Source organism: Equus przewalskii, chromosome 1 (assembly GCF_037783145.1).
Source record: "Equus przewalskii isolate Varuska chromosome 1, EquPr2, whole genome shotgun sequence".
Taxonomy (NCBI): Eukaryota; Metazoa; Chordata; class Mammalia; order Perissodactyla; family Equidae; genus Equus; species Equus przewalskii.
This window is the reverse complement of record NC_091831.1, coordinates 416,610-440,236: the sequence shown is the minus strand read 5'-3', so window position 1 is coordinate 440,236 and position 23,627 is coordinate 416,610. Positions and strand designations below refer to the sequence as shown.

At 56.0% G+C, this 23,627-nt stretch overlaps 2 protein-coding genes and 1 long non-coding RNA gene across 3 annotated transcripts; 1 reads left to right on the top strand and 2 right to left on the bottom strand.

Moving 5' to 3' along the window:
• Positions 1 to 564: 564 nt before the first annotated feature.
• On the bottom strand, positions 565 to 7,935 carry ECHS1 (enoyl-CoA hydratase, short chain 1). Its single transcript, XM_070631023.1, has 8 exons — positions 7,776 to 7,935; positions 6,493 to 6,690; positions 5,870 to 5,997; positions 4,700 to 4,799; positions 3,602 to 3,706; positions 2,985 to 3,104; positions 1,522 to 1,589; positions 565 to 724 (listed from the first exon to the last, which is right to left on the bottom strand). Exons 1-8 carry the CDS (start codon positions 7,861 to 7,863, stop codon positions 659 to 661), a joined length of 873 nt encoding a protein of 290 aa, XP_070487124.1. The 5' UTR covers positions 7,864 to 7,935; the 3' UTR covers positions 565 to 658.
• A 4,058-nt stretch (positions 7,936 to 11,993) lies between these two features.
• LOC139085138 (uncharacterized) lies at positions 11,994 to 14,636 on the bottom strand. The gene is made up of 3 exons (XR_011543213.1): positions 14,522 to 14,636; positions 12,727 to 13,053; positions 11,994 to 12,342 (listed from the first exon to the last, which is right to left on the bottom strand). It is a non-coding gene; the product is annotated as an uncharacterized lncRNA (long non-coding RNA).
• PAOX (polyamine oxidase) lies at positions 12,727 to 22,508 on the top strand. The gene is made up of 7 exons (XM_070630935.1): positions 12,727 to 12,953; positions 13,481 to 13,967; positions 14,986 to 15,185; positions 16,323 to 16,575; positions 18,871 to 18,983; positions 19,512 to 19,669; positions 22,105 to 22,508. Exons 1-7 carry the CDS (start codon positions 12,770 to 12,772, stop codon positions 22,246 to 22,248), a joined length of 1,539 nt encoding a protein of 512 aa, XP_070487036.1. The 5' UTR covers positions 12,727 to 12,769; the 3' UTR covers positions 22,249 to 22,508.
• The last annotated feature ends 1,119 nt before the right edge of the window (positions 22,509 to 23,627 follow it).

Here is a 23,627-nt window from a genome sequence, read left to right as displayed (position 1 = left end):
AGAAAACTGAACTACATACCTGTGCATGTGTGCACATGGGCACAGAAAAATCTCTAGACGCTACATAACCTGTTAATGGTGGGTGCCCTGGGAGTGTGACAGAGTGGCCTACTTTAAGGACTTCTGTCTGTTTGAATGTTGTCATTTATAATGACAAAACAAAAGTTTTAAAAAAGTGATAGAACATTCAACTCTAGAGATGATTAAGGATGATGTGATCTCACATTGTCACTCAGGCAGCAACGCATCCCTTTAAGGTGCCTCAGCGAAGCCTTCCCCAAAGGTCACATTCCCAGGCTGCGACCCACATGCCAGCCGACCACATGTGTTCTGTCTGAACACCACGTGCTGTACCGAATGCTGTGTTTGGCATCGAAACTTCCCTCTGTTCCTGAAATGAAGTAAAAACTCAAACACACCGAAGGCTCATGAGCAGTTTCTGATTAGGAATATGCCCAGGTCAAAATGAGAATGTGCTTGATAGCGCTTCTCACAACTGCTGGGTGAGGACCGCCTGCTATGCACAGCCCCGCGTAGGCCGAGGAAAACTGTGTGTCACTTTACTGCCCTTTAAAAGAGAAAGATTTATTTGCCTCTAAAGTTGACAGATTACATTTTCCTCTTCAGAGAGAGGCTTCGAGGCAGAGGCAGCCAGTGCTCACTGGTCTCTGAAGGTGGCCTTCCGCTTCTCCACGAACGCCGCCATCCCTTCCTTCCGGTCCTCCTGTGGGAAAGGGACAGAGCAGAGGCAGACACTCACACATCGCTACTGAGCCGGGGTGTGGGGCTGCCTGTGTCCAGGGTGTGCTGTCGCTGGCCTCCCCCTGCTCTTGGCCCTCACGCTCAAAGGGTGGTCGGGGGGATGGGTGGGAGCTGCAGCGGGATCACCTGGAAAGCTGGGAATGATCTGGATTCCCTGACCAGTTAGGGCCAGCCTGGGAATTGGTATCCTAATGGACGCCCTGCCGGGTGATGGTCACTCAGGAACCACTAACATCCTTTCCTGTGCGCACACACCCATACGCACATACACACGCATCTTCACTTCCTCAAGAGCCAAAGCTATTTGTAATCTTCCTTTTATAAAACATCTAGATAGGACTTTCTAATAAAAGACATGAATTTTAATGACTACTAGAAGAATTATTTCCTTTAAGTTACCGGCAGAAATCCTAGAAAATAATGCTTTGAAGCTTCAGATTATAGTAGTATAATACACTTGAACCCCATTCCAAGTAATTGGAATGATCCAGGAACATTATGGGGGAATGGATCCCATGTAAATACAGGAGCTTGCTGATTAAGGGCCCGATCCATGAGACCTTTTCTAAGTTTATGCACTTTTGAACTTTATTTGCAGAAGTCCAGGCTTGCTGATAGAACACAGGTGACCCAGCTACAGGGAAAGCTACCCTTCTGACCAAAAGGAAATGTACTTAACCATGAAACCTACAAGGAAATTCCCAGGAAGTTCTAGGGCTGGAACCTAACTGATTCTCCATCTGGATGTTGTTTACTCACAGTAGCAAAAGTTGAATAGAAGAGTTTCTTCTCCAGCTTATTTCCCTCTGTTAATGTCATCTCGAAAGCTGAGAAAGAAAACCCTGAGTCATGAACTGAGATGCTTGAATGTGGGAAGGCAGAATGCCTTCCTATGGTGAAAGGAACAGTCCCCAACTCGCACATAGTTTAATTTCACCCTGATTTAACACACAGCCTGGGAAGCGCCATCCCTGCGCATGGCTTCTGGGCCTGCTCCTTTGACTCCCTTTTCTCACGCACCACCCCACAGAGAGACCAGTGAAGCAAACAGCTCAGAGGGCCTCCCACTCCCGGGTCCCCCAAGTGTCACGCAATGGTGGCCTTGAGATGGGAGAGACATGAGGAATTGGATGAGAAGGTGGAACAGCAAACTCTGTCCAACCACAAAAGGATTTGAGACGGCTCGCAAAATTGTATGAAAAAAGTATAAACAATAATAATTGAGGAAGAAAGCCAGAACAGGGAACATCGTGCCAGGACAAAGGTCGGGGCAGTAAGAAAGGCCACTGCTGTGGGCCTGTCCTTCTGCGAAGCAGCAGCAGTGTGCTGCTCTTAGGAAGCAGTGCCCGTGGTCCGAGCCCCTGCAGTGGGGAGTCCTCTGGGTGATGGGTGGAGCAAAAGCAGGGGCCTTCGATTCGACTGTGGGTCAGCAACCCCTTAGTCACAGCAGCGTCCACCTCTCCAATGTGTGCTTGCCCCGTGTCGATGCTTCACAAACATTAGCTCACTCAAGTAAGGCTGGCAGCAACCCAGGGGGCATGACTGTGCTTTCCTGCAGATAACCACGGACTCGAAGAGGCAAAGTGGCTGCCTGAGGACATGTCTGTCCCAGGACAATCCTACTCCAATGCTGAGAATAAACTGCTATGTTAAACTCAAGCCAACTGTGAGGAGGGGGAGGTCAGAGCCGCAGTGCTGGCAGAGAGAGGACACAGAGGCCAGAGCAACAGTGAGCAGCGTGAACTCTGCCCCGGCTCCATGGGTGTTTAGTGAGCCTGCACCATCCCTCAGGGGCAGGCTGCTGACCACTTGCACAGCTCCCTGCCCAGTACGGGCTGAGCTGCCGCTGACAAGATGAGTGTCTTCACCTAGGCTCTGGGAGGTGAGCCAAGTTTCTCAGGACCAGACTTGCTTCCTTCAGGGACTGTCCTGCCCTTCTCGGCTCTTGCCCTGCATGCCAGCGCTTCCACCGTCTGTCCCCAGCGCTGGCCCTGTTCTCGGGTTCTGGCAACAAGGGGAGCTTGGAACATTTCAACAGAATTTGTGAGCGAGCAACTAGAAACTAGAACTCCACAAAGAGCCAAAATCGAAATAGTGAGAATCCTAATTTTTGTCCAGGATGAGGTTAGGATGCGTAATTCAGAGCCCAAAACTTGAAGCCTCACAGCTACCCCTCTGCAGTCCTGGGGGCCCTCTGCACTGTCTCCTGGCAGGATCCCTACCGGCATTCACTGACTCTTTGGCCATCGCTGCGACAATTTTAGAATTGCTGGCAATTTTTTCTGCGCACTGGATGGCTTCTTCGACCAGTGTCTCAACAGGGAAAATTTTGCTGACAAGACCTAAAAAACAGACAGGTGAACACTGTGTGAAAACAGCACTGGCACATTTCTCTTTGAGTCACAAGGACGTTCTGAGAGAGGAGGTCTCTTGGGTGCTAAGGGGGCTGCAGTGACACAGGGAAGGCTCCACACAGTCCCCGAGGCAGCCGATGCCCTTGGCTACCACGGCCACTGGGCTCTTACAGATGCACGAACGGGAAGAAGGGCAGTCACGGGGGTGATGGTGCAGGTGTGCCTGCAGAGGGCCCTGGGGACCCCTCAAGGCTTACGCTGGGCTTTGGTGAAACGTTGTTTTATTATTACTCTTTAACCCACACGTACGTTTTAGTTACCCTTTAGTACATGTGGCATTTCAAATAAGAAAACAAAGGCAGTCAGTCCCCTGGGTCCTCCGGACACCTGACAGTGCTGTGCTGATCTCCCCGGAAGTACCTAGATGCAGCCCTTGCCCCCAATCGGCCCCCTGCGAGGTGGCTCCAGGGGCGCCCTGGCCCTACCTGCTTGCTTGGCATCCTGGGCTGAGATCCGGTCGCCGGTGAGAATCATCTCCATGGCCAAGGACTTTCCGACGGCGCGGGTCAGTCTCTGGGTACCCCCTGCACCTGAGGGCAGAGGGCTGCTGGGCACAGCTGGCTCTGTGGCCAGTGCCAGCCAACATGCCACAGACACACTACTGGCAAGTTCCAGGGGCTGAAGATGGTCCCTCTGGGGGTGTGTGTGGGTAAAACTGAGGCAGCCAGCAGGTGGGGAAGTAGGAGGAGACCTGAGAAACCCCGGGGCTATCAGAGCGAGCCAAGGGGACCACCTGGGGGAGACGCCCACAATCCAGCAGACTCAGGAGTTGCCTCAATGAAGCGGAGACCTTGAGCATTGGTACGGGAAGAGCCCGCAGTCCGCGAAAGTCATATAGGGCTTCCCTTGCTCTCGGCTGACCCAGACATCCTCTTCTGACCCCACAGCTGCTCTCTGCCCACCCTGACTGGCTCAGGTGATGCTCTGGGTTCTGGGTGCCACAGACCCCATAGGGACATAAGCCCAGAGCGCTCATCAGGTGGACCCCAGGGGGCAGAGGTGTCACTGCCCCTGCTCTTGGTGCCCTCCCTGTGGGGGGTCTGAGTTCCTGCTCTGCTAAACTTGGGTGAGGCCATGGGACTTGCTCTGGCCTTGCAAGACATGTGGCCAGACATCTCATGTCTGGGCACAAGCTCTCAGCACTGGCCCATGGTCACCATGTTCTCTTTCCTGAGCTTCTGACCTACAAGGACCACCACAGATGCAGCTCCTGAGCAAAAATCACTGCGGTTATAAGCTACCACATTGCCAGCCTTTCGAAATGGTGTCTGACATGGGATCTGGCTGTCATCAAGGAACTGGCACTGCTCCAAGGCCCCCAGGGCCACTCTGAGCCCGGTGTCCCTTGGGCTTAGTGAGCTGTCGGCAGCCAGAGTGATGTGCGCAGACAGGCAGCCCTGAGCTCCTCCTCAGATGCAGGTCACATGCCTTCGTCTTCTACTGGAGGCCCGAGAGCCCCTAAGATGTGGGCAGATCATGGGAACTACCTGAGGAGTTTCTGCTAGAGATGTCATCACCCTTACCTGGGATGGTTCCTATCAGGATTTCTGGCTGCCCAAACTGGGCTTTCTCTCCTGCATAAATGATGTCACACATCATGGCAAGTTCACAGCCGCCACCAAGCTGAAAAACAACAGGAGACATCACCAGTGGAATGTCAGAAAATCACTCTATTTGCTTATCTAAATTTTATATTAAAATGAAACACACTCCAGGGTAGAGCAGACATTAACGCAGAAGCACAAAATTAGTCATATTCCCATAAATTACCTACAGATGGGTGATGCTAGCAAACTTTTTCTGTAAAGGGCCAGACGGGAAACACTTCTGGCTCTGGGGGTCGTACAGTCTCTGCTTTGGGGGCCCAAAGGCAGCCACAGGGACTGTGAGAACCAATGGCGTGGCTGTGCTCCAGTAAACATCACTGGCTGACCCTGGCTACTGCAGGGAGCTTTATTTTTTTTATTTATTTATTTTTTTTAAGATTTTATTTTTTCCTTTTTCTCCCCAAAGCCCCCTGGTACATAGTTGTGTATTCTTCGTTGTGGGTTCCTCTAGTTGTGGCATGTGGGACGCTGCCTCAGCGTGGTCTGACGAGCAGTGCCATGTCCGCGCCCAGGATTCGAACCGACGAAACACTGGGCCGCCTGCAGCGGAGCGCGCGAACTTAACCACTCGGCCACGGGGCCAGCCCCTGCAGGGAGCTTTATTACACAATCGCAAACTGAAACACTGTCACCACTTCTTACAGGCCATGACCAGCACCTGCATCTGTGAGCAGCCCACGTGCCTGCATGTGCCCTGATGCACAGAGGACATGGACCTTTCCACGGTGGCAGAAGAGGCTGGTTTACAGGTGCAGCACAGGCTGGAAAATCATTAAACTGCACAAAAACACCAACACCTGCACCTTAACTAGTGGTGGGGAGAATGTACCCAGGGTCCACGGGGTCACGGTGAGGACTGGGGTGGGGGCTTCACTAACAAAAGGATCTGAAAGCCAAGAGCAGAGCACCTGCCGACAAAAGCAGATGCTGAAGTGCCTTCTCTCTGTCGGTCCTTGCTTCTTCAACCCCATTCGGTAGGAAAGGCCTGCTGGCCTGGGAGCCAGACTGAGGCCTTTTCAAGGTAACAATTGCACAAGTGCGGCTCCTTCTAGCATCCAGAGTGAGAGGAGACCGGCCGACACTCACAGCATAACCATTGACAGCAGCTATGACTGGCTTCTTGACCCGGGTGAGTTGGTCCCAGTGGCTCAAGAACTTGCTGGAGTAACAGTCCTGGAACGTGTGGTTCTGCATTTCCTTGATATCAGCTCCAGCTAGGGGGTGAAAAGAGGTCCCGGTTACCAAAGAGCAGGGACTGCACTACTGTCATATCCCCCAAACCAAACAGTGTGCAGGCACTGGGGGCTGCTGGGATTGGGTGAGGCAGGGCCCCCCTCTCAAGGGGCCTGTGAGGGGATGGCCACGTGGACACGTAGCTGGGCAGCGGGCACAGTGGCAATATGCTGTGATGCGTGTGGATAAAGGTGACACAGAGGTACCACAGGACAGACTTGAGGTGGACTCAGAGAAGGCTGGGCTCTCAGCTGTCACCTAAGTCCCCAGCACACACAACACCTGGCCACAGAGGATGGAATCACTCCTCTTTTGCTGGTGGAGCACACACGGATGTCAGATATGCAGAGAGCCTCATCCCAGCAGTTCCCCTGCCCCCTTTACATGTGACCAAACCACAACACCACACGCCCCGCGGGCCGGTACAGACTGCCCCCTGCACACCTGGGCCACCTGCCACCACGTGCCCCCCACACCTGCAAATGCCTTCTCCCCGCCTGTGAGGACAATGGCCCCCACAGCCGGGTCCTTCTCGAAGGCCTCCAGCGCCTGGTTGAGCTCGACTATGAGGCCATTGCAGAGTGCATTGAGCGCCTTGGGGCGGTTCAGTCGGATCAGCCCCACAGTGCTGTTCTTCCCCTTCTTCTCTGCGATGATGTACTCAAAGTTAGTGCCTAGGGAGAAGGAAAAAGGATTTCCATTTATGTAGGCATCTAACCGGGGGGACGTACCCCTCTGAGGGGACAGTGACTCCTGCTCAGTTCTTGGTGGCTGCGGCATGCAGCTTTCAGCCACACGGGTGGCCTTTGTACGACTCTCTGCTTTCATGGGTGTTTAAACAGTTCCTTCAGTTAAACACTCCAGCAGTGAACAGCAGCCTTCCTTCTCCTGAATGCCTCGGTCAGCACTTCCCAGAAGGTGCCCTAGAGGCGGCCTGTGATCCTGCAGAAAGAGGGACTGGGAAATTCTTTCTTTGAATAAGTGCCAACTAGGTGAGGAGAATAGAGCCGGAGCAGAACAGAATCCCGCCATGCTGGGCAGCCAGCTCAGACTGTGGGGGTCAGTAAGAGCTGGAGAGGAAAAAGGCGAAGCTGAGGAGACAAAGGCGCGGGTCTGCGCGTTGGGGTGGTTGCTTTCTCCAACGATACAAGGACCACAGCACCTGCCCCGCGGGCTTGCTTGGGAGGGACAAAAATGACACGAGTGAAGTGTTCAGCAGCAGACACCTGTCACATACGACTAGGACGCGACTGCTGAGTGCAGGCCCGGACGCAGGGAGGGGGTCAGAGAACTCGGAACGGCGGCGCCTCTTGGCGGCGGGGTAGTTAAGTGGACACACGAGCGACGCAGAGGACGCAGGGATTCTCCCCAGCTCAGGGACCGGGCTGGACGCTGCAGGCGCGTGGAGGGGGCGCCGCTGGCGGGGAGGCAGGGAGCCCAGGGCGGACCGGGGGGAAGCAGTGGACACGGGCAGGCCTGTGCAGGAGGCCCCGCCGGAGAAGACGCGCCACCCTCTGCAATTCCAGGGCCCCAACTGTGCGTCCCCTTAAAGTCGTGTCAGCCCGGCGCAATCCCCCGACCGGCCCCTACCGCGGGGCCGGCCGCAGAGCAGAGGCGAGAACAGAGACCCAGGGATCGGCCAGCCCCGGCAGCGGCGCCGGGAGCGGGTCAGGGCGCCCCGCACAGGAGTCCGGGGTCAGGCCCGGGGGTCCCGCGGCGGCCGCAGTGCCAGACCCCCACCCCCCAGCCCGGCAGTCACCCGAGGCGAAGAGGCGCGGCGCGGGCCAGCCGGGCCGGAGGAGCAGCGGCGCACGGACGCAGGACAGCAGCGCGCGTAGGGCGGCCATGGCTTCTGCGGACTCGCCCCGCCCGCCCGCGGAGCCGCCCCCGGCCGCGCCAGTCAGCGCCCGCCCCGCCCCGGCCGGCCGGCGTCGCGAGACCGCGCAGGCATCGCGAGAGCAGCCTGGTGGCGGAAGGGGCCGTGCCTCCCGGGGTCGGGGCGGGGACGGCGCCGCGCGCTCCCACGTGCCCGGTGTGGCGGCCCCAGTTAGGCCCTCGCCGCGGGCACGCCCGTCAGCGGCCAGAGCCCAGCGGCTGTCTTCGGGGTTCGGGGCCCAGAGCGTCTTTACCTGCCAGCTGGCGCCCCAGTGGTGGACCAGACGTCTGGGACCTTCTCAGCGGCCAAGGGGGCTTCAGCTTCACCGACCCTGGGGAAGCGGCCCAGGCACGCGGGGACCTCCGAGCGGGAGCCCCGAGGCCGGCAGCTCCGCGTCAGGCGGCAGAGGGGGAGAGTTTCCCGAAGGGAGAGCTGCCCCTCTGCAGACACGTGACCCCGGTGCACCCCAAACACGCTGTCCCAGTGGACTTGCCAGGGCGGTTGGCCCTTTCCTCGGTAGTCGAGGGATGAGGGCTGCGCGACAAGCCAGGGGTCGGGCAGATAGCTATCTGGAGAACCGCCCTGGGCCCCGCGCTCGAGCTGGAAGTGGCGCTGCTGCCTCCGGGTCCCCGCGGCCCCCGCCACTGGCGCGACCCTCCGGTTTCTTCCCGGGGCTGCGTGCTGCCCCCGCTCCGCCCAGGGACCTGCAGCGCTCTGGCGGGAGCCTCGGGCCTCGGAGAGCCTCAAGGCACCAGCACGCAGCACGCCCGGAGGCCCCTGCCCATTCTCGAGCCGCGCGCTTTCCATGCGGGACTGCGACGCCGTGGACGCGGCCTCCTGTGGAGGTTAGAGGGCAGGGGGTGAGGAAGGGGGCGCGGCATCGGGGAGTGCGCAGCCCAGGGCCGTGGGCCCAGCAGGCTTAACGCTGTGGCAGGCAGTACACGCGCCGCCGTCCGCCCCGCCGTCCTGGCAGCGGGCGCCCTGACCGGCTTGGTTGCCTGTAGGACCAGCTTGAGACCGCTCAGGGTCCAGGAGAGGGGCGGCCTGCAGCCCGAGCTCTGCAGGGATTTTTCAAAGATTGCTTCGGGCCCACGGCAACACCTGTCCCAACATCATCCTTTTAAAGTGCGCGCATCCCTCTCACGCACATTTCACTGGAGAAAACCTACATATATTTGTGTCTCCTTTCTACCTCCCCCCGCGGAACTCCATGGGTGCTGGGGTTTTGCCCGTTACTCAGGGATGAGTCCTCAGCACCTTGAATTATCTGAATGAATAGGTACTGTATTCTCAGGCCTAGGAGACGGTTAGATTCCTGACCCCCTTCTCACATTCCAGGGAGTGGCACTGGTGACTGTCCGGTCCTCCTGCAGCAGCCTGGAAGTCTATTCTCTGCAGAGGGGTTCCAGGAGGGGCACAGCAGTTGAGGGCGAGTCTACCTCTCCACTGCACCCACTCTTTGGACATACCGGGAGCCGGGTCTCTGTGCTCCAGGAAGGAGACTGAAAGACTCTGACTAGCCCGAGGAAGGACCTAAGATAACCTAAGATACCCACGGAGGGTCCCTAACCAACAGTTCCTCTGGAGTCAAGCTCACGTTTGATGGGCCCCACTCACAGACCTGATGTTTCCAGACAGCCCCTATCATTCCTCCTCATGAGCAGACAGAGAAACATTACCTGACATCTTGGAAAGCTGCTTCCTAGAAGACCGAGCCAAAAGAAACAGGAAAGAGATAATTTGGAGCAATGCTAAGCAGGAGAATAGCTTCAGTGTCTCTCATCCTATTCTCAGAGAAGTGAGGACATTGCTTCTGTGAAATGAGAGAGAGAAACCTCAAGTAACTGGGTGGGAGGTCTGCAGGGGGAGCCGTCATCCCCATCCTACATCATCAGCTACACCAAACAGGTACAGAGGACACTGTATCTCCGCCAGGAAGTACAACTACTTTACTAGGAAGGAAGATTTCTCTCCCGCGGGCAATAGCCCAGCCAATCAGGAACACCACAGCTCAGCCAATGAGAAACGCTGCAGCTCAGCCAATGAGAAACGCTGCAGCTCAGCCAATGAGAAACGCTGCAGCTCAGCCAATGAGAAACACTGCAGCCCAGCCAATGAGGAGCGTAGTGCCCTGACCTGTTACTCTCCCCCAATGGACTTTCCTTTAGAACAGGCCCTGGCGCTTTACCTCTTCCTCTATAAAAGCAGCTCCCTCGTTTGTTCTCTGGATTTGCTTGTGTTACTCTATAGCAGGCATATCCTGAACTGCAATTCTTTTGGCTATTTCTGAATAAGCTTGTTTTGAGGGTAAAATTACAGGCAAATTTGCTTTTTAAGTTGACACTTCCATGAAGTGTCTCTTCTCTAAAAGTAAACATTTGTAGAAGAAAGAGCTCTTGGAAATTAAACACTATGACAGCAGAAACGAAAGCCTTGATGGAAGGAATTCCTCAGAAAGCAGAGCAAAAAGATAAAGATGAAAAATGGGAGAGAATACATTTCGATATTTAAGCGCCAATTTCAAAGGTCTGACATCCTAAAATAGGAATTCTGGAAAGAGGTAATAGCAAACTGGGGAGGTGCCATTGGTAGAAACAACTGATTACTGAAATTATCAATGAAATCACTGTCCAGGGCTGAAGGACAGGAGTTTCCAGATTGAGGACCCTCTGAGTGCCCAACACAGTGAATGAAAATCAAGGCACATGGAGTCACCGCATGGTGAAATTTCAAGAGAAGATCCTGAAAACTTCCAGGGAGGAAAAAGCCTCCACTATGTGTAAAGGCTTAGAAATTAGAACGGCTGTGAATTTCTTAACAGCACTAAAAGGGAGGAGACAAGGAAGCAAGGCCTTCCTAGTCTGAAGGAGGAGGTTTCTCACCTAGAGCCCCATGCCCAGGCGAACTACAAATCAAGTGTGAGCACAAAATGAAGACATTTTCAGGTTTGTACTATGTTTAAAAGAACTATCTCCCAGACACCTCGGCTTCACCAAAAACAGGAGAGTGAATCAAAGAAAAAGAATATATGGCTGAGGAGTGCCAACACAAGGAGAGAGAAGGGGTCCTCTGGGAGGTGGAGAGGGAGCTAACGCAAGAGTGTGTGGCTGTGGTCTGCAGGGCCCCCATGCCTGGCCACCCTCACCCCAGAGGGAAGAGGTGGCCCCAGAGAGTCCACAGAGGCATCGCCAGGTGGGTCAGAGCAGCAGAGCCCAGTGTGTGGCTGAGAAGTATGATGCGCCCTAACAGGGTTTACAGGGAAGCCTGATGATCTTTTTAGTATAAGGCAGGACCTTTCCAATCCCTGAAAAGCACTAGAGCACAGACCTGCCTGAATCAGGGGAAGTCCAGAAACGCCTGCATTGCTGGGCGGGAGGAGGGGTATGAGGGACGTTTCTCCTTCACGTCTTGTTTATCCTGAACTTTGTTTTGTGAAAATTAACACAGGGAAACCTCATTTAAAATGGAGTTGAGCAGGGTTGGGTGGGGGCGGCAGTCGCCCTGTGGCTAAGTGGTTAAGCTCACACGCTCCACGTCAGTGGCACCTGGTCGGGTCCTGGGCTTGGACTTACACACGGCAGCTCATCAAGCCATGCTGTGGCTCCGTCCCACATGGAAGAACTAGAATGGCTTACAAGTATGATATACAACTATGTGCTGGGACTTTGGGATGAAAAAAACAAGAGGAGAATTGGGAGCAGATGTTAGCTCAGGGCCAATCTTCCCAAAAAAGCAGGGAAAAAAAATGGACTTAGGGGGCCAGAAGCGAGAGTTCCCAGCAGCACCACTTGAGGTCAATTACAGGAAAGACAGTTACTTACAGATCCCAGGAGAAGTCGTCGGCAGGAAAGAATCATCAATTACAGGGAGAAATGTCCATTGCATCCCAAACAGAAATCAATGACCCAGCAACTCAGCCAATGAGAAACCATCACTGCGGGAAGTCTGACGGACTTCTGTTCAAGATAACCCCTCCCAAGTTTCTCCTTTTTGTCCATGAACTAACGTTCCTCTCCTTGTTTGTTGGATTTGCATGTGGTTCACCATAGCACGTGCATCCCGAATTGCAATTCTTCAGTTACTAGCAAATAAACTCGTTTTGCTGGTAAAATAACTGGCTGTTTTATTTTGAAGGTTGACAAGTACCTCGTGTGTATCACGTCCTTTGGTTATGTAGACATGTGACTACATATACACACATACATACCCCCACATACACAAGTATACACACTACGGAGCACACTGTCATCCCCTGGAGGCTGCCTCACACAGCCACTTTGGACATCTTAAGCTCTCCCCCGTCCCACCCCGACACCACAGCAACCACCAGACCGCTCCTCGGACTTCCATCCATGGGCTCCATGGGGTCCCAAGGTGAAGGCGCTTGCCCGCTTATCCGAGGCAGGAGGGAGGCGCCTCCTCCGCTTTCTGGTCGCCGTCCCCACGCCGCCTTTGGAAGTAAAAACGACACGCCTGGCCGGCCTGCCGATTCTCCCTCCGTCGGGACACTTGCCCACACCGCCTGGCAGAGGGGTACACACACCGACCCCTCCCCGCTTGCCCTCGCCCTCCCGGGGGCGTCCGCTGAGCCCGCAGAACTCCGCCACCATCCTGGGCCCTGGGCTGCGCCTCCAGGGGAAGCCCCAAGCCGGACCCAGAGGGGCGCGCGGAGCCGGGAGGGGCTGACGCGGAGGCCGGCTCCGCCCCGCATCCCTCGCTCCACCTCTCGTCCTTCTCCCCGCGCCTCCTCCCCGAGCCTCTCGCTCCGCCTCCCGCGCCCCCGCCCCGCGCCCGGCCCGCCTCCCGCCTCCCGCCTCCTCGGTGCGCTCCTCACCTCCTAGCTGCGGGGACGCGCGGCGACCGTCCCGGCCGGCGCGATGGAGCCAAGCGGCGGCAGCGTGGAGGCCCCGGGCCGCGGCCTGCGGGTGCTGGTGGTGGGCGGCGGCATCGCGGGGCTGGGCGCGGTGCAGAGACTTTGCCGCCACCCGGCCTCCCCGCACCTTCGGGTCCTGGAGGCCACGGCCCGCGCCGGCGGCCGCATCCGCTCCGAGCGCAGCTTCGGTAACGGCCTCTCCCGGAACTCCTTCGCGGAACCCCTTCCTGGCACTACTTCCCGGAGCCCAACCGGTGCTGCCCGAGCTCTGCCGTCTCCTGGCCCGGCCTGCGCCCGGGTTAACCCTGAGTCAGTCTCTGCCCCACCGCTCTTAACCAGCAGAAGTTCACTGGTCCCCGAAGCTCAGCTGCCCGCAGTTAGCAGGGCCCGCCCCTCCGGGGAAGGGGAGCTGTGGCTGTACACAGTTGCCCCTGGTCCACCCCTGCAGGTAGCTCTCCATTCAGGTCTCCCGGGCCGTCTCCCCACGTGTCCTCCTAAGGCAGGCGCAGGCCCCTACTCCTGCTCAGGTGTTCCCTTAGCCTGGATCTTACCAGGCCCCCCTGCCTGAGGGACTGTGGCCCTCAGGGACCAGGTGGCCCTGGCGCGGGTTTTCAGAGCGTGTTTGGGAAGGGCAGGGCTGAGTGTGGTCCAGAAGGCTCAGGGCTGCCATTTGTGGGGAGAGAATCTCAAGGTGGCATTTCCTGTCCCCTCCCAGGTGGCGTGGTGGAGGTGGGCGCCCACTGGATCCATGGGCCCTCCCAGGGCAACCCTGTCTTCCAGCTGGCTGCCAAGTACGGGCTACTGGGGGAGAAGGAGCTGTCCGAGGAAAACCAGCTGGTGGAGACCGGGGGTCACGTGGGCCTGCCCTCTGTGTCCTTTGCCAGCTCTGGGAGAACTGTGAGCCTTGAGCTGGTGGTGGAGTTGGCCACTCTGTTCCATGGCCTCATAGACCGGGCCCGGGAGTTCCTGCATGCAGCCGAGACTCCAGTCCCCAGTGTCGGGGAGTACCTCAGGCAGGAGGTCAGCCGGCACATGGCCCGCTGGGCAGAGGATGAGGAGACCAAGAAGCTCAAGCTGGCTGTGCTGAACAGCTTCTTCAATGTGGAATGCTGTGTGAGCGGGACCCACAGCATGGACCTGGTGGCCCTTGCGCCCTTCGGAGAGTACACTGTGCTGCCCGGGCTAGACTGCACCTTTCCTGGGTATGTGTGTGATGCTGCACCCAGTCAGCCCACCGTGTGCACGGAGTCCTTCCCTGCACACAGGGGGACCCTCCGTGTGCCCCAGACGCCCCCATCCACCGCAGGCCCCCTACATGCTCACAGGCCTCCTCCATGCACCCAGGTCCTCTCCATGCACACTGACCACCCTCCATGCACCCCGACCTCCCTCCATGTACCCTGACCCCCCTCCATGCACCCCAGGCCCCCTCCAGGTACCCCAACCTCTCACCATGCACCCCGACCTCCCTCCATGCACCCTGACCCCCTTCCATGCACTCCCACCTCCCTCTACGCATCCAGGCCCCGCCATGCACCTCAGACCCTCTCCATGCATCCCAGGCCCCCTCCATGCACCCCGGAGGTCTATTGATCTCAGGTCAAGCTTTGGGAGGCAGGGGAGAGGTGGGAGGGACTCAGGGCCTTTTGTCTTCCCTGTTTTAGAGAGATTGGTTGGTTGTTTCTCTAGTTTGGCTAATTTTAGAAAAAGAAAAGAATTATTTTCAAGAAAAAGTGATTAAAAGAAGGGAATGCACCTCATAATGCTTTCTTCCTCTCTTGGTTCCGAGGCCTCTTATGTGCTAAGCATGTCAACCTCAGATATGGGAAGGCAGGCTCTCTCCTGTGGCTGGCAGCTGTCCCCTCACTGGCACTGTCTAATGGGCTCTACCGGGTGTCCCCCTGGTGTGGTCACTCCAGGCTCCTGCACAGGGGCGGGCACTTGTGACTCAGGAAGCGCTCGGAACTGGAGTGCCGGGCGGTGAGGAGGGGGCCCTGATCACCTTGGGAGCTTCGGTCCATTAGCTCTTTTAATCCTCCTGTTAGCCCTGGAGGCAGGAGGCAGGTGTTCAAATTCCCGTGGTCGACTCCGGAAGCCACAGGGGGAGCCCACTCCCTTCTTGCCCTCCTTCCCAGCGCGCCTCCTGCGGCTGAGCACAGCCAGAGGGCCTATTTCAGTGTCTTGTTCTCTGAACAGTGCCAACAACTTTGTCTCTCCCAGGGGCTACCAAGGACTCACAAACCACATAATGGCCTCCCTACCCAGGGACACGATGGTTTTTAACAAGCCCGTGAAGACTATTCACTGGAGTGGGTCCTTCCAGGAAGCCGCGTCCCCCGGGGAGACGTTTCCAGTGTTGGTGGAGTGCGAGGACGGAGCCCGCTTCCCAGCGCATCACGTCCTGGTCACCGTGCCCTTAGGCAAGTCTATCTTTCGTGTCAGGTTTTCCTCCAGTCCTCATTCCAAGGGCCCCTGGCATCTGGCTTCCTTCTCCCTCAGTTGGTTCTGGGGCGTTGCTTGGCCACTAAGCTTACATTCTCCTCTAAGTCTGGGAGCACATCGTTTTGTTGTGTTTTGTGGCAGTTGCGTGCTTTGGAATTAAGTTTCACACTAAGAGAAAACCTAGGTCAGTGTCCTGCTCCTTTGGAGGTAATTTATGGAAAGGTGGGGCTGCCTCTGGAGGGTCTCCAAACTGTGCTTTCTTGGAGGCGGGAGAGGGCGAGAGCCCAGTCTCAAGGTTAGGTCCTGGCGGAAATCGAGGAAGGAGTCATGTGTACAAGCCTATTTAACTCTAGATCTGAGACTTTAGACAGAGGTCTTTGAGTAGGGGATGGCACTTTGATGAAAGACGGGGAAGGTTGAAAGCCATGTTATGCCTGTGTTACCTTATTGCCCCTCAGGCAGCCTGGGAATGCATCTGTCCACATCCCCCACCTGACAAATGAGAATAGCGATAAGTCGCTTAATGGCTCAAGTTCACAAAGCTGGACAGACAGGGACTGCTGTGGAGGGCATGGTGAGCCCTCCATGGACCCCATGCCTCATGCCATGGAGCCTCATTTCCTGTTGGGCTGTTCATCCTTTTCTGCCTGATACTCGAGATATCTGTGTCGCAAGGAGATTGGCATGAGCTGTGCAGATTTCATCCCATGTTTGACTTTGGACTAGGTTTATCTTTTTTCCGTACAGATTAATGTTTACGTAGCTTCTAGATAAAGTCTGTATATTTCAGTGCTACCCCAAACTGTCCTGAGCAGTGTGGCCTGCGGAGGGTGGAGGCGGAGGACTCTGGAGCCAGAAACGGTCTCTACAGAGCAGTTTGCGTGGGGTGTTCGCATTGTCCTTGACTGACCATGTGGCCCCGTGGCTTTCATGTCCCTTTACAGTGGTGCTGGTCACCTGAGGCTGAGTTCCGACAGTGGGTCCCTACTGGACAGCGTGTGTTTAGAGGCATCTGTCTCTGACTCCTCTAACAGGGGTCTGGGCGGGTCCCTGTTGCTGTCGATTCCAGTTTAAGAAATTTATGTGGTGTCAGTTGATCCATTCATGAATTCCAGGTTTCCTTAAAGAGCACCTGGACACCTTCTTTGAGCCTCCACTGCCTGCTGAGAAGGCAGAAGCAATCAGGAAAATCGGCTTTGGGACCAGCAATAAAATCTTCTTGGAGTTTGAGGAGCCCTTCTGGGAGCCGGACTGCCAGCACATCCAGGTGGTGTGGGAGGACACATCGCCCCTGGAGGACACTGCCCCTGAGCTGCCGGCCACCTGGTTCAAGAAGCTTATTGGGTTTTTTGTCCTGCCTTCCTTTGGGTATGTATGCCCTCAGGTTTCTCTGAGGAAGCCTCAGGTGTGAGCTCTGAGTGGGGGCTGGTTCGTGGGCCTTGGTTTGGTTGAGGACCCAGCAGTGTGTCAGTTTACCGCGAGGTGTTTCTGGAGGGTTTCATGGGTGGGGACCCCAAGGGCACCCACAGTACTGGTGACAGACACCTTGGGCCTGACCCCTGTAAGGACAGACAGAAGCTTCCTGTGTGCAACCTGTTGGCATCTGTGGGGCCAAGAATGTGCGGTGGACCAGAAGGTGTGTTCAGTTGTGAGGAGGTATTCACTGAAATTCTCACGAAGCTGGGCTGGTAGGTTGCAGAAGAAATTGGAAACAGGGATGTGTCTATAACCGGGAGACAATACTTGAACCCAATGCAATCATTGGACAGAACATCCTTATAAGTCGTGGACTCACAGACCCATAAATGGAAGGCTAATTATATGGCCCAGCTATTTAGCATGAATAAAGTGGCGTGTGGGCTTGGTGCTGACTCAGACAGCAAGACCACGTGCACCTTAGGGAGGGAGGGACTGATCTTCCCAGCAAGAGTTAGACACAGCGTGTTGTGGTCAGTTGACAGATGTGACTCCAGGTTTCTGTGCAGAGATGTGGCAGGATTGGGACCATGTTGGCTGCCTGGAGGACTCAGGATGAGAAGGGAGGTGCGAGGGGCTTGCCAGAGCGCTCGTCCCCAGCACCGCGAGAGCAGGATGGCTGGGGCTGTCTCGCCTGCTCCTCCAGCCCGTGGATGGGGCCCCATGTGTCTCCTTTGCACTGAAGGTAGAGCTGGCATCCAGGGGTTCGGAGACATGCCTAGGGTCTCGGGTGGGCAGTGGAGTGGTGACTGGGTGTGCTCGGCCACCTGCTCCAGGCCCAGCTCTGCAAGCTGTGCTCTGTGCACAGGATGTTGGTGGGGACGACGGTCCCGGGAACACTGGGCACCCTTGTGGGACACTGTGGCCCGGGGCAGTGGCTCTCACACTTTTTGGTCTCAGGACCCCCTTTTATAGTCTTAAAAATTATTGAGGATCCCACAAAGCTTTTGTTTATGTGCATTGTATCTGTACATTCACCACGTTAGAAATTAAAACTGAGAAATTTAAAGACATTTATTCTTTAAAATGATAGTAAACCTATTCTGTGTTGGCATAAATAACATTTGTAGTGAAAAATAACTATGTTTCTAAAACAAAATACACTGAGGAGAGTGGCAGTGTCATGACTTTCTGCAGAGCTCTGTGACGTCTGGCTTTGGGGAAGACGGCTGCATTCTCACGGCTGCTCCTGCATTCTGGTTGAAGTACATGAAGTGTATGTGTAGTTGGGAAAAGGAGTAGTATTTAAATACTGTAGTTTTCAGATAATTGTGGGTATTGTTTGATATTTCACCAAAACTCAAGAAGTAGTAGTTTCTTAAAGGTGGAATGTGGAGTCTGAGCCACATCAGTGCGTGTCGGAACGTGGTTACACGCAGATTCCTCTGTCCATCTCGCACTTTGAGTAGATCTCTTGCCCATCCGTGTTTTGGTCACTTGGAAAATAATGGTTCATGCAGTCTTCCAAATGTTGATACAGTTCATTGCACAATATCAAAAAATTACATTAATAATACCACCACTGATCTCGGAAAAGTCTCTCAGTATTGGGACCTCGTCGAGCTGCTGGTGGCTGATAACAGGTTTTCTGAAATTCTCACTTTTGCTGGAGAGCTTAAATTGTGTCACGAGCAATGAGTCCTCGTGGTAGTTTTCCATACGATGGACACACTTTGCTCATTTTTGAGACAGTGTCTGCTAGACCCGGAGCCGGAACCCCGCAGCCCGGCCGGCCGTTGTCTTTCCAGGGAGATGGTGTCTGAGCGGCCATTCGCAGAGGAGCTTCCTGCCCCTTCTTATCCCATCACATGGAATGTCGGTTAACAACCTAATGCTCCCTCAGGGACCTTCTCAACCGATGCTGGCATCTTTACTGCTTGTCTGTGGCGGGAAGAACACTGTGTTTGCTGTATGGTTTGTGTCGTGGCCTCGATTCTGCTGACGGACAGCAGCTCACCCGTCAGTACAAATGCTGACAAGTGGACACGGCAAATATCCTCTTGGTGTTAGGAAGAGGGTTCTGTCCTCACGGATCCCCTGGGTCTCGGGGCCCACACTTGCAGAACTGCTGACCTGGGTGGTGTTGGGAGCTCCCTGCATGTCACTGGGTCTTTACCCAGAGACCCGGGTGACCGGGGGAGAGCTGGGCGGGAACGTGGCCGTCGCAGTGGTGTTCTCTCCACGCAGGTCTTCCCACGTCCTCTGCGGGTTCATCGCTGGGCTCGAGTCCGAGTTCATGGAGACTCTGTCGGATGAGGAGCTGCTTCGGTCTCTGACCCAAGTGCTTCGCAGGGTGACAGGTACTGAGCACGTGTGGCCACGGCACCACCTCGTGCTCCTTGCTGGCCAATCTCGAAACAGGAACCCAACCTTTCCTAGCAGAGAAGAGCTGAGTTTGGCTCTGAACCTCCAGGGACTTTCCTTCCTTATATTGGGGGTCGCTGAGAGTTCTTGTCTTTGGGGAACTGAAATGGCTTTGCTAACACTTTCAAATTCTCTTTTCTAAACTCTGCCACCAAAATAGATGTGGCTTTTCTGAGAGCTTCACAGATGAAGCAACTTCTGCTCAGGAGAGCACAGTGGCACCCTGGGTCATGCGTGGTCACTCAGCACTCAGCCCCCAGGTGGTGCTCCCTGTTGGGGAGGCTGCCTCTCAGGGTGTTCCCAGTCGAGTGGAGGGGATGAGAGCCTCTTATTCATACCCTCCATGGCTTGGTTTTCTTCCCGGTAGCTCTTTTCATTTTAAACTGCTCAGACTTTATGATGAAAGACCAGCTGCAGACATGGACAGGAGGACTGGGTTAACATGTGGCCTCTCTGTGGTTCAGGAAACCCGCAGCTCCCGGCACCCAGGAGCGTGCTGAGGTCATGCTGGCACAGTGCCCCATACACCAGGGGCTCCTACAGCTATGTGGCCGTGGGCAGTACCGGGGACGACATTGACCTGCTGGCTCAGCCCCTCCCTATGGACGGCAAGGAGGCCCAGGTATGGTGATTCTTGAGAATAATTGTAAAAGATTATTCTTTTCAGAATTATACATACACATAGCTTAAAGCGTCAGAGCTTTCTACAGTGCTGGCTAAGAAAATAAAACGAGTCACAGTGGCTGCTGGAGGGCACCCCCAGCGCCTGCTGCCTGCTTTTCAGCTGGGTCTGGTCTCTGCACTGACCATGACTCTGAAGGACACTGCTGTGCTGCCACTTTTTACAAACAGCTACTTTTGGAAAACTCAGATGTACAGAGAAGTGGGCGGAGCCTCTGGCTGAGGTCCAGCTTCATGGCTGCCTCCCCACGTCTCTCCCGCACCTGTGGTTATGAGCACGTCCACAGGGGACTGCGCTTTATCTGCACATGGGTCAGTGAACGTCTCTGAAAGATAAAGGACACCCTCTTAAGATGTGTAACTAGAGTCCTGTCATCACGCTTAAAATTCACAACTTGGCTAAAGAGGAACATATTCCCAACCCGTGGCGCTCAGTCTCCAGGGGCTCTTTTGGTTGGCTTGTTCGATGACATCCCTCCCTGGGCTTTCAGGTGAGGCGTCACCGATCAACTCCTCACCGTGGCAGCTGAGGTTTGAACGTTCTCCCGCCTCTGCCCACCAGCTTGCCCATCTCTCGTCCTCCCTGGGTGGGAGGGGATGACTTTGGGGAGGCCGGTGGGCAGTGTGCACAAAGTCTTTGCTCCAGGGCCATCCACACCGGAGCTGCCAGCGGCCAGGGTTTTTTCTGCCTGTTTGTAGATGTGAGTGTGGGTGTGTCTGTGAGTGTGAACCAGTGTGTCTGTGTGGGTGTGTGCGGGGCTCAGTGTTCTGTGTGCTTCTCTGTCTGGGCTCCACTGGTTGTCTCTGTCATCTCTCCTGCCCCTTCCTGTGCACAGGTGTCTGAGCTTCAGCTTCTGGGGGTGCAGCTGGAGCTTGCCCTGCACCTTTCACGCCTGCCAGGCCCTCAACCAGGACCTTCTTCCGCCACCACTGTCCTGGCACTCCCTGTGCCTTGCTCCTGCTCTGGACCCTGCTCTCTGTTTGATGTCATCTCTTGGTTTGCTGCCTTGCTTTGTGAGAGCGTTTATTCCAAAAGCTTCCTTAGAAAGGGGTGCATGGGAGATAAATTCTTAGAGAAAGTTTGCATGTGTGAAAATGGCCTTTTTTCTACCCAAAGTGCAACTTCAGGTGTTCCAATCCTGATTGCTATGTAACTAACCACCCCAAAACCCAGTGGTGGAAACAACTCCTTTGTTATGCTGACAGATTCTGTAGGTGGGCACAGTGGGATGGCTTGTTTCTGCCCCGTGACACCTGGGGTCTCAGCGGGGAAGACTTGACCACTGGCAGTGACTCGGGGCTGGGGCCGGGTCACCTGAGGTGGCTTCTCTCACGTGGCTGGCCCTGGGCTGGGTGCCTCAAGGGCTGCGCTTGGCTGGGAAGTTGACTGGAGCACCTGCCTTGGCTTCTCTGTGTGGCTAGCTTCCTCAGACCATAGTGGCCTCAGTGCAGTTGCGCTGCTCGTTGCCGCCTGGGGCTTCGGCGCGGACGTCCCAGTGGGGTGAGAAGCCACACTGCCGCCTATCTCTGAGCTAGAGACTCAGCAAGTGCCACTTCTGCCACACTCCACTGGCCGAAGCCGTCACAAGCCTGCCAGACGCAAGGGGGACGCAGACCCCACCTTTCTGTGGGAGCAGTGTCCAAGAATGAGTGCCACGTGAAAGCCCCACATTGCGTCTAAGATCCTGGTTTGAGTCCCGTCCCTCCGGTGAAGACGTTCTTCAGGGTTGTGGTGGGGAAGTGCACAGCCATTCAGGTCCCTTTCCTCCTTGTGTCATCAATGTTCATATCCCTTGGAAGCTCGGGAGAGCATCAGGCCCCAGGCTAGCTGTTGCTCCCTGGGTCCGCTCTCACTGTGTGCCTCACGCTCCAGCACACGGTCCCTCTTCTCACATCTCCCCTGGGCCATGGCTTCCCTGGGAGCCAAGCACTTGGTCGGCGGGAAATTCTCTTGGATTATGTTATCTTCTGTTGTCTTTTTTTTCTTTTCTCTTTTTCTGGGATTTCTGTTGTTTGGATGTTGGACTGCTGGATTGGTCCTCGAGTGTTCTTATCTTTTCCCTCCCAATTTCCATCTCTTGATTTTCGCTCTGCATTTTGGGTGATGTTCTCCACATTGTCTCCCAAACCGTCTGCAGAGTCTTCCACTTTCGGTCGTGTTTAATCTAGGGGTGCTGCTGTCTGCCGCATCCTCGCTGTCATGCTGCTTTCTGTGGTGCCTGCAGCCAGGCCTGCTCTTGTTTCCTGACCACATCAGGCTGTGGGATTAAGGGAAGAACAAAGCCACACCCACCATCAGCTCTGTAGCCACAAGGGACAGGTGTATGCCTTGCACTCGACCCTTGGCGCCCGTTCTAACCCTGCCCGTCTTTGCAGCTCCAGATCCTGTTTGCAGGAGAAGCCACACATCGGACGTTTTACTCCACCACGCACGGCGCTCTGCTGTCTGGCTGGAGGGAGGCTGACCGGCTCATCGCTCTGTGGGACCCACAGGTGCAACCACCTGGGACCAAGCTCTGAGCCCTCTCCCTCGAGCTCTGAGCCCAACTCTGCTCCTCCTGTGCCAGGGGGAGGCCGCACCACCCTTTTCCTGACAGACAGTGTTCAGCCTGGCTTGAGATGTGGGGATGTTCACGTAAGCAGGGATCAGCTCTCTCCTGTCTCACGTCTGTCACTGGAGTCCGGCTAGGGCCGAGCTGGAGCTGGGCGCACAGTCTTCCTGGAGAAGGGAGACCTGGGACACTGACGCTGGCAGCGTGCACATAAAGTATTTTAAATCCTCCTGTGTCCAGAGTCATGCTTATGCCTCAGCGCTACAGCACCTGTCCCTTCTGTCTTCGTCTTTGCCCAAGTCATCACAGGGCCCTATGTCTCCATGTGTGTGGCCCACCTCCCCTGGGTGCTGTGGCTGCCCTGCGCCCCGGGCATCTTCCAGTGTCCCCGAGTTCTCATTGCTGATGCCTGGACTGCAGCGTAGCTGACAGACCTCCCGTTGTCATTGACAGAAGCTTCGTCAGCACCTGCTGTGTGGTGGGATGGGCGAGGGCCAGTGGGTGGGGACACGTGTATGCAGAGCAGCAACTGTCCTGACCTGGGGGCCAGGGCTTTCTGGGGGAAGTGAACAGTGAGGCCTTGAGTGCAGAGGAGCTGGTGGCTGGGTGTGGTGGGGTGAGCGTATCAGGGCGTGCTGGGCAGTGGTGTTGGGGTGAGCTTGTTGGGGCACGCCGGATGGTTTTGGGGTGAGCGTGTCAGGGTGCCCTGGGTGCTATGCTCAGCTGCCCCCATCTTACCTCAGTGCATCCTCAGTGTCCTAGAGAAAGAGTTGCACTGGCCCCGTTTCCCGGCTCAGGAGAGGACAGAATGTCCAGAGGTCAGGTTAGTGATGGCCCAGTCTCACGGCTGACGGCGCAGGGCTGGGGCGTCTTTCCAGAACGGGCCCCGGGGAGGCTGGTGCCACTGCGGGGCAGTGCTCCGGAGAAAGGCGCAGGAGCCGCAGAGGCCGGAGCTCCACGCTGCAGGCAGTGGGGCTGCTGGCCTGGTGCCACCTTGAGGTCAGTGGCTCCTGTCCCTCCTGGTATCTCAGGCTGCAGTCTGCATCCTGTTCCAGGTGGGGGACCCTGGCTCCAGGGTGACTGTGTGCATGCTTGGAGGAAGGGCCTCTGGCCAGGTGGTCTGGGCTCCTCTCCTGCCCCACATGGCAGGCTGTCGCCCATGGTGCCGACACTCGCTCCGCCCCAGCACTCCAGCCCAGCAGCTTCTCATCCTTCCCAGCTCCTTTCAAATCACCCCTCCAAGGGGGCTTCCCTGTCCCTGCCCCAGAGTTCTTAAGGTGTGTCCACTGCTTTGTGTCCCTGGAGTGGTTCTGCTTGGGGCACCTGCTGGTCAGACGGCTGTGAGAG

What these genes read in the sequence shown, in the direction of transcription:
- ECHS1 (XM_070631023.1), bottom strand. Translation starts at nt 7,863, where the DNA reads ATGGCCGCCCTACGCGCGCTGCTGTCCTGCGTCCGTGCGCCGCTGCTC. An exon ending in CGGGGAGAAGGCATTTGCAG is followed by an intron (nt 5,998 to 6,492) that starts GTGTGGGGGGCA and finishes TTCACCCCCTAG; the next exon opens with CTGGAGCTGATATCAAGGAA. An exon ending in CCTGATAGGAACCATCCCAG is followed by an intron (nt 3,707 to 4,699) that starts GTAAGGGTGATG and finishes CTCTGCCCTCAG; the next exon opens with GTGCAGGGGGTACCCAGAGA.
- PAOX (XM_070630935.1), top strand. Translation starts at nt 12,770, where the DNA reads ATGGAGCCAAGCGGCGGCAGCGTGGAGGCCCCGGGCCGCGGCCTGCGG. An exon ending in CTAGACTGCACCTTTCCTGG is followed by an intron (nt 13,968 to 14,985) that starts GTATGTGTGTGA and finishes TGTCTCTCCCAG; the next exon opens with GGGCTACCAAGGACTCACAA. An exon ending in TTTGTCCTGCCTTCCTTTGG is followed by an intron (nt 16,576 to 18,870) that starts GTATGTATGCCC and finishes CTCTCCACGCAG; the next exon opens with GTCTTCCCACGTCCTCTGCG.